Source organism: Cydia fagiglandana, chromosome 27 (assembly GCF_963556715.1).
Source record: "Cydia fagiglandana chromosome 27, ilCydFagi1.1, whole genome shotgun sequence".
Lineage (NCBI taxonomy): Eukaryota > Metazoa > Arthropoda > Insecta > Lepidoptera > Tortricidae > Cydia > Cydia fagiglandana.
Genome location: NC_085958.1, coordinates 3,560,005 through 3,569,724, shown reverse-complemented (window position 1 = coordinate 3,569,724; position 9,720 = coordinate 3,560,005). Strand labels below are relative to the sequence as shown.

Genomic DNA, 9,720 nt, shown 5'->3' with positions numbered 1-9,720 from the left:
AGATAAGATAACGAAATATCTTTACCAGTAAATATGTGTAGAATTAACTTAAGATAAGTTCACAAACAACACTTTTCGATAAAAACATGATAACAGCACATAACAAACAAGTACAGAACGAATACTTAACTACCACAGATAATTTAAGAAATTCTTTCCGTTACGCTGACACATCTCACTGACGTCATCCATTCGCGTAGGTTGCCAGTGTAGTTCCAAATGTAATAAATCACTCAATAATCCATGTTGTCCAACTTAGCAAACAATAAGTTTTGTTTCCTTTTTAATTTGATCAACTAGACTACCTTTTTTTGAATGATTTTAATTAAATTGATTACTGGCACAAAGAACATCATCTTTAAATTTGCTTTTCGAAATTCTTTGAATCGTTTTTCCTTTATTTTGTCATTCTCATTATTCAACCGGCACACCACCAGCTTCAAGACTCTCGATAATTTTTTTTTCAATTAATCCACACCAACATCCCCGTTTTGAACAAAATTTAATAAGAACTATCGCAATGGAGAATAAAACCCAAGATGTACCGAAAAAATGCTTCTGCGCACGATGTTTTCAACCAATAGATGAAAAAGACAAAATTGAAATCGACGGCCAAAACTTCCACAGGATGTGCGGAACGTGCTGTAAGTTAAACCAACCATTCATCTATTTTTCGTTGAGTAATCTTCTTATTCAATCTAGAATTTCCCATTTTCTTTATTTTAATCGATTCAAATCATATTCAAATCGATTGCACCCGTAGTTTAGTCTGGCAATAAGACATTCTACGCAAGTTCGACGTTCTTAAGCCCGCGAAAAGTCAAATCATGTTCACACGGCATATCATCACATATCATTGCGAACCACGAACTACATTTATTTGCATCTCTATCGTTTAAATATGCAAGTTCGATAGAAAAGCTAATTCTCGTATTCGGATTTTCGCTACTTAGCAACACGATCACACGTCCACTATCATCTCGCGCGAAAATCGAAATTACTTTTATCTAAAAAAAAAAAAAATCTGCCTCTATCGATCGAATACGTAACAGTAATAGAGAGGTAGAAACCGAACTTTCGATTGTCGTGTTTCACGGTAGGCCACGTGATTGTCCTAGTGACGCGTGTCATTGATGATGTCAATGAGGTTTGTTTACTGTATGTGCTAGTGGCGTCACCTACGCAGAGCTTTGCCTAAACTTTGTGGGCCAGGGTTGCCGTGCTACATGTCGTCATTTTACCCACGTATTTTTCAGGTATCTGCCGACATATTCCCGCGAAACTGAAGGTGTTCTACGGGCATGTCTTCTGTGAAGAGTGCTTCAAGACGTTTGTTCTGGCGAGGATCCGCGGCGAAACTCCTCAGGTACAGTTCGCTTAAAGGCCTTAGTGGGTTGACACTATTAACCTTTTCGACGCCGTGTCAAACACAAAAGCTGTCTCTCAGACGCCACGTCACCGAAGTGTCAAAAATGAAATTGGACTTTATTCATATGCACCTAGGTCTATGTTGCTCTGTGGTCTATGACCGATTAATACGTCTTTGGCGTTGGACCTGCGGTGCGTATTTATCGGTCATTGGCATCCAAAAGGTTAAGTTTTTAAATAAAAATATATAATTTTTGGTACAAGCTTTGGTCGCTTATTGTACTTTTTTTGCAGACAACTAATACCCATTCTAAACACCCCAAACACAATTAGGTTTTGTTGTTTTATCACAGAGTTCCTATGGTCACCTGTCTACAGCATCAGATCAGCTCGATGGTATAATGATATAGCATTTTCATCCCATACACATATGTATGCATATTTTCAGCTTTATTGGAAGTCGGGAAGTGGGTCAAATTTAACTTGCAAGATTTGACCCGTACATACATACATAGGTACAGTGCAAGTTAATAAAAAGCTTGTAAAAAAGGGTTATCGGCCTACAATATTAAATCTATGTTTAGGCCTGCGAAGCGTCTGGTTGACGTAACTGGTGAGATGGTGACCGAAGAGCTGATCAGCATTGCGATACAGCGAGGAAATGCTGCCAGCATCCCTGGTACAATGCCTCAGGGGCCTATTTTAGATTTAAGCTAGTTATTAATTTCTTTTAGTAATACCACTGTATATATCTTGTTTGTAAATAAATTATTTCTCTGTTCAGGTTCATGTGGATAGCTGGTGGATGAAGTTTGCGCCGGGAGCCAACGCACAGGGAACCGCTGGTGAAAGTAAGACGCCATTATTTATTCTTTCTGCTATTCCTGTGTTAAACCTTGTCAGGGTTGACACTTGACAGTTTAAAAGTAACCTTTTCGACGACGTGCCAAACACAAGCTGTCACTCGGACGCCACGTCACCGAAGTGAACTGAAACTGAACTTTATGCATATGCACGTAGGTCTGTGTTGGTCTGTGACGGATTAATCGGTCTTTGGCGTTGAACATACGGTGCGGATATATCGGTCATTGGCGTAGGTTAAACTACCTGAAAATGCTCATTATTTGTGTACTTTTATTTAACCCTTTACCAGGCCCCGAAGAACCAGCGTGTCTTAATACGTACTTTATATGCTGTTGCAACCGTATTGAACGCCTTGTAAAAAATGTATTTATGAAAGTCGGAGATCTTCCTCTAAACCAGAAATAAAAATGTGGGTTACGGTTATCCCATCGCCTGTCTAAGCAATGAACTGTCATACTAGATTTTGTCTTATTATATTCTTGATCAGGCCAAGGGATATATTCCACCCACATCATATATCGGTTATAATAGTCAAGGTTTAACTCCAAATCTCCTACGAACCACATGAATTCGCTCTAGGTTGAACACAAAAACTGTTTTATTACTTACGTGAGTTTTTATGACATGACAAGACAATTTACCGGGCCATGGGAAAAATAGCTCCCACACAGGCCATGGGATAATGTCAACCCACATCCTAATTCTGGTCATACACAATAATGCATGAATATTTAGCAATGTTTACGATTACATTTGCTTTCAACACTCAAAATCTACAAAATATCAAAAAATTGTTCGATCTATGTACTTCTGTTTCATAGAAATTATGGAAAGTGTTCGAATTTCTCCGTAGTTTGCTGAAATTAGCGTTCAAGTGAATTGAAATGGCTGCCAAAGATATATTACGCAATTTAGAAGCGTGTTGTGAATGAAGATCATAAAATAATATTTTCAGGGATTGACAAAATATTTTGTAGGTGGTTTGGAGTTAAAACCTGACTACGGTAACCGATATAAGATGTGGGTGGAATATTTCCCTTGGCCTGGTAAAGGGTTAAGTACCTAAACATAGTGTAGGTAATATAGGATCTGCATCGCGCATTTGATGCCTCTGTGGTTGCAGCCGTTGAAGCCACCCAGACGAGTCAGCACCTTAACTTATCAGGCAGACAGAAAGAACGCTTTACACAAACTCCAATATGAGAATATGCGGAGCCTTTTAAGTCACTATATTGTTTCAAACAGACGCGCAGCAATCGCCCAAGCCCGAAGCGAATCCGGACGCGAAGCCCACGGAGCAGCCTGCTGAAGGCAAGCGGTGCATGTGCGCCCGCTGCCTGCAGCCTGTCAACGAGGCCGACAAGGTGGAGATCGGTGGACAGACGTTCCACTGCTGCTGCGCGAGATGCTGTGAGTAATCAGCTTCCTCCCCTTCTCCGTAGCTTTCCCTTTTGGAAATTAGCCTGGAGATAGCTTTGAGCTCTTTGTCATAAGGGGTCATCCATTAATTACATCACACGTTTAGGGGGAGAGAGAGGGTCAAGAAAATGTGACATATTGTGACATGGGGGAGGGGGGAGACACAAACTTTGTGACGTCACTTTAACTTCATCAGACAGATCAGCATACATTTAAATAACAAGTTTTTAAAACGATAATCGTTTTTATTTGTTTAATTTTCTTTCCTAAGCAGTTTTGGGTTATGAAATTACTAATATTTATATCGTGAAAAATATTTTGATAAAAAATTAATAATACTTAGGTACTTAATTCGATTTGGCGATTTCGTAGAAAATTTGTGACGTCACACTAGGGGGGAGGGGTTTGCCAAATGTGACCACGTGTGACAAGGGAGGGGGTCAAAAAACCTAGAAATTCGTGTGACGTAATTAATGGATGACCCCTAATACATGATAGGCGCCAGAGTATCTCGCGGTGAGATAGACTACCCGTCCCTCTTTTATTACCATAGAAAGACGGGTAGTCTATCTCGCCGCGAGATACTGTCGTGCGAATCGTGTGCTAGGCTTACAGCTTCAGTCCGTTCTTAGCTCTTTCCCTTGTAAATTAGCTTGGAGATTTTTTTTCTAGAGGGTTTTTAACAAATGCCACCCTCATGGTGGTTCTCTAATAAAAACTACAACATTCTAACTTTCACTACTTCTAATTTGTATGTGTGACCATATTATAAAGAAGCCCAGCCTCTTCAGAGGCTGGACATGTCAGGATGCCTTTGATTCTGCAGAGGTCATAGCACCTGACATTAAGCAAGCTTTTGGCTCATTGTCATACGTGACAGTCCAGACCCTGCCGCAAATCACTTTCGAATATTTGCGTAAATGCTGTTAGATATCGGTTTTATTCCGTTCATCAGCTCTCAAAGCAGCCAGTCTGCTTTTGGAACTGCTCTTCCGAAAGCCAGTCTGCTTTTGAAACCCAATCTCAAAATTTGTCATTGATATACGTCCGAATAAGGTAAACGTACGGGTGCTCAACGCGGTCCCAGTACATGTCATCTTGAAACTTAAATTATTGTCAATAGAAGTGACAGCAAGGTGTCATCTATTGGGCATTAGCATGTCGAGCACTAGTAAGTTTACCTTACTGACAGTGACATTGGAATATTATCGTCGAATGGTAAAGATAACATGTTAATATTTTATAGGGAGTCATAACGGCATCTTAACCCTTTGCAGTTCAAAAATTACAATCAAATGTCAGTCTTACTCATCGAAAAGAGAACACATGTTTGAAGTGCCGTATGTAGGAAATATTCCTTAGGTTAAAGGGTTAAACGTTCACTTTATTCCTTCCAGGCTCATGCCACCAAGTGCCAAAGGACAACATCAAGATCTACTGTGGACAAGTGTTCTGCGAAGCCTGCTTCAACCAACATATCATGAGCCGCAACAGGGATAATCCTACCGAGTTTTTCAGGAGCTGTTTTGAGCAATGGCAGGTGAGTCCTCCTAGCATTTGTCCCGTACTGTAAAGGGATCCGCATTCCTACTTTTCTCCCTCCACTTCGCCCTACCCTGGACCAGGCGTGTCTCACTCCGCGATTTCGTCGCGTTGCTACAGGTAGCTAAAAGTACATCCGTTCGGCCCCAATTTTGGGGTTTGCCATAAGCCGCGCGTGGCGCTGTCGCCACCTAGCGGCCATATCTGTGCTGATCGTAACAGACGCGTTTTGTTAGAGAGTGAGTCTTCTGTACTTAGTACTATTATTTATTCTGTGCCTGGACGTTTCAATCTTTGGCGATGACGTTACGCCACCGCTGCCTTGGTTTGTCTCTCCTGTTTGGGCCTGGTAAGGCAAAGCCCACACCACATGCCCAAAGCACGTCAGTCAACTTTCTTGGAGCTTATCGGTGAGGTCTCTCATTTCAAAGCTACCACGGAGTGTGTTCGGATCCTGACAGGGTCGCCATGTGCCGTGGGGGGTAGGCGGGAACGGAAAATGCGTTTAATGACTATCTTTGGAGTCGTATAATTGCTTTAACTATATCTATACTTATACTGCAAAACGTAATTCAAGACCAAAAAAAGTAAGAAATGTTGCCACTTTTTTACTAGCGCGTCTTGTATTTATGTACAAATAAATAAATAAAAGTACTTTTTTAAATAGTAGGAGTAAAATTACTAATGAATAAATTATCTTACCGTGATTATTTATCAAAAGGAATTTACAATTTTAGAAACAATTTATTGCAATGGCAACATTGTCTCACTTTTTTTGGTCTTGAATTACGTTTTGCAGTTTAACTTACTAGCTACATATATACCACTACAAGCGAGTTATTTTTTTTTCTTGATGGACCATATTTTATCAGAACTTTTGTTTCACTGTTATACATTTCCCTTGGGTTTCTGTCAACCAACCAACCAACCAACCTGTGCTGTGCCTGTGTACCTGTGTTGTGTGTGTGTCTGTGTTCTGTCAATTCTGTGATCTATTGCTTCCATTCTTATTCAAAAATGTAATGTTTGCAGAAAAACCCCCAATTCGCCGAAAACGTGAGGTTGTTTATGGAGGGCAGCGCGAGCACGAAGGCGCCACTGATCTTCATGGCGCCCCCGACCTGCCGGGTCAGCGCGGAGCGAGAGGAAGTGGACTCCAAGTGTGAGTTACTATATATTCCTTAAACTTGGGGCCGGTTTCTTAAAAGTAACTTGTAATGGAAGTCCCTTTCGAACAAAAACTGACAAAAAGTGACATCCGCCGATATTAACGCATTCACTGCCAGGGGCGTGGCCTAGGAACAAACCTTTATGACGGTGAACGCACATGTGCGTTGGGAGTAGTGAATGTGTTAAGTTACAAGCTTTTAAGAAACGGGCCCGCCGTGTCCTAGCTGCCTGGAGACTGAATGCAGACCAAAGATTGCACCATACCTTTGGCCTAGTGTCGAGTAGATGGCGTTATTTTTAATATTTAACAAATTAACATCAACAGACATCATAGGAATCCGCAGGGCAAATTATTAAGACGTTTGGCACTTAAATATGGTACTAATTATAACAAAATTTAGGCTGTTTTGTTAACTATTTTGTTGTAATTAATACCATAAGTGCACAAACATAAATTTACGATTTGCCCGCGGATTCCTATGATGTCTGTTGATGTTAATTTGTTAAATATTAAAAATAACGCCATCTACTCGACACTAGGCCAAAGGTATGGTGCAATCTTTTCGAGCGATGGCGCCATAACCTTTTGCCTATTGTTGAGTAGATGGCGTTATTTTTTTCATTCCGTTGCAATAAGATGCAAAAGTGTAAACATATCTTTGGCGTCAACTGTACATAGTTTCAATGTCGAATAATTGCATTACAGTATAAAAAGTTCTATCACGAAGCAATTTTTTAGCAATTGCTAGCAGTCGTTCTTTGCTTAACCCTTTATAAGGCCCGTTGACAGGGACGTGCTATCGCAGAATTTGTTGCAGCTATCAGAAGCCTACATTTCAAAAATCTATTTTAAAAGCAAGTTGAATATTCAATTAATGCAAACGATTTTGAGCCCTATTATTAAAACAGTATGGTTGAATTTCTGATTGAGCGTATGTGGTCGATATATCGCCTCTGCCTTATAAAGGGTTAAACGGGTTCGTGTGAGTTTGATGAGATTTTTTGTTAACTGGTTGGATATACTAGACTTCGTTTTGCCCCCTTCCCCTACATCCTGATCTGAGGGGCTACCGCGAAAACCGAAATTCGCAAATTGCGGGGATCTTTCTCCTTCACTCCAATGAAGGCGTAATTAGAGTGACAGAGAAAAATTCCCGCAATTTGCGAACTTCGATTTTCGCGACGCCGTGTCAAACACAAAAGCTGTCACGCTGACGCCACGTCACCGAAGTGTCAAAAACTGAAAACTTTATGCATATGCACGTAGGTCTATTGCTGTGGTCTGTGACCGATTAATCGGTCTTTGGCGTTGAACCTACGGTGCGGATGTATCAGTCATTGGCGTCCAAAAGGTTAATTCCTTATCATAGGTTCTTTGTCACCTTTCAGATCGATAACTCCTCCATTTTTCCATAGGTGCCTGAGTTGAATATGAGAAATTTTACAGCCGCGACGCCCGCCTCGACTCCCACCTCTTGGGACCTCGCCAACGATAACGGAACAGAGGTCTCGTACCCGGGGTCGGAGTTCCGAGCTTCGATCAAGACCCCCAATACGGCGGCTGCGGAAAAAATCGAAAAGCTGACAAAATACCTTCGAGATACGTCAAGTCCTAATACGGAAACGGAAACGCCGAAAAAATGGAAAAGAGATTCGTGCACTGGGATGGCGAATTGGAACCATTTGTCACGGCCTAATGTGTCGTCTAAATCGAGTTGTCCTAAATGTCTGTGGCAGTCCGGTACAATTTATGTCAATAGTGACGACTAGTGATCGGGAGTTTAGTTTTGTTGAATAAATTGTGGTTTTTGAACGTTTGCTTTATTTGGACTGGTGCGTACTAGTGCTCGACATGTTAATGCCCGATAGATGACACCTTGCTGTCACCTCCATTAACAATGACTTAAGTTTCAAGGTCACATGTACTGGGATCTTGTCGAGCACCAGTACATTTACCTCAGTATCTAGAAAATAGGAAACTAGTCTTAGGGATGATACAGACTACAACACCCGACTGCAATTTGTATGGGAGCTATTAATGGAAAGTAGAGGTACCTCTACCCTCCAGAACTCTTGAGAACTGCACGCTAACTGCAATCGACACATGCAGTTCCCATACAAGTTGCAGTCGGGTTGTTAGTCCATCTGTACTAGGGTTTCTGGTTTCTCGACCTTTTTAATTTCTCGAGGCACGGGAATTTTCGACCAAGATTTCTCGAGTTTCTCGAGTATCTCGAGAAATTTTGAAAGCTCCAAAAAACATCATGATATTTAAGTTTTTTTGCTTTTTTACAATTCAGACTCGTAGGAATCGTAGGTGAGATCAATAATCAACCACAGGGTACATTTTTAGTCACCATAAATTGCACTTAATAATCAAAAATACAACAACAAAAAAACTATAGGTGCAGGCGTGCGCACCGGCGATGTGTATTTCTTTAGGTACCTATTCAACAAAATGTAAACAAACCACAATATGGTATTTTATTAGGCAGCAATATTCAAGTCAATTTTAACTCGATGTGACAAAACTTACAGAAGTTTTACTACATAATATTAATTACTTATATGTACTTACTCAACGTAACAAAAAAGCTGCTAAAATTATAATATTTTACTAATAGGAATATATCGGAATGATTTGATTTATCAATAGTAAATGTTTTAAGTAGGTTCCTACCTGAAAATATAAAAAAAAAAACATTGTTCATATTTATTTAACTACCTAAAGAAATACATTATAGACACATCATGTGTTAAACGCGTGTTTTCTTTTTACTTATCACAAGACATTTATTTCTCGAGTTCTCGAGGCATTAAATATTTTTTTCCCGTCTCGACTTAGGACAAATTTCTCGAGATTTCTCGCCTCGGGAATTCTCGAGCAGAAACCCTAATCTGTACCAGCCCTTATATAAGATAAGTAGTTATTTGTTTTACAAGCGGGCAAAGTTGTTTAACTGTTCGTACTAATACTGATACCCGAGCAAGCGAAAGATTCTAAAATTGAACCACGAGCGTAGCGAGTGGTTCGATAAATGGAATCTTGAGCGTTGCGAATTACAAAATTAGCTCCCGAGTGAAACACAAAGTTTTACACCACACCAATCCGAAAAAAATATTAACTGTAAGATACTTATCAAACAAAAAACTGAGAAAAAACAACCAAATTTATTAAATATTTATCATTCAAAATCGTAATTTAAGTCAAATGTAACTGCTATCGGTTTTTGAAAAAGTGTAATTTTACACAATTTTGACATTTTTATAAACATAACGGTACCTATCAACTATTTTGCTCATTTCGGGCGTAAGTCCCTACAGCGTTTTAATAAATCTAAGGTATGGTATGATTAG

General features: G+C 40.0%; 1 protein-coding gene across 1 annotated transcript; it reads left to right on the top strand.

Moving 5' to 3' along the window:
* The first annotated feature begins 460 nt into the window (after window positions 1-460).
* Window positions 461-8,176, top strand: LOC134677993 (cysteine and glycine-rich protein 1-like). The gene is made up of 7 exons (XM_063536435.1): window positions 461-644; window positions 1,257-1,366; window positions 2,153-2,219; window positions 3,478-3,642; window positions 5,049-5,191; window positions 6,226-6,355; window positions 7,780-8,176. Exons 1-7 carry the CDS (start codon window positions 521-523, stop codon window positions 7,785-7,787), a joined length of 747 nt encoding a protein of 248 aa, XP_063392505.1. The 5' UTR covers window positions 461-520; the 3' UTR covers window positions 7,788-8,176.
* Window positions 8,177-9,720: the final 1,544 nt, after the last annotated feature.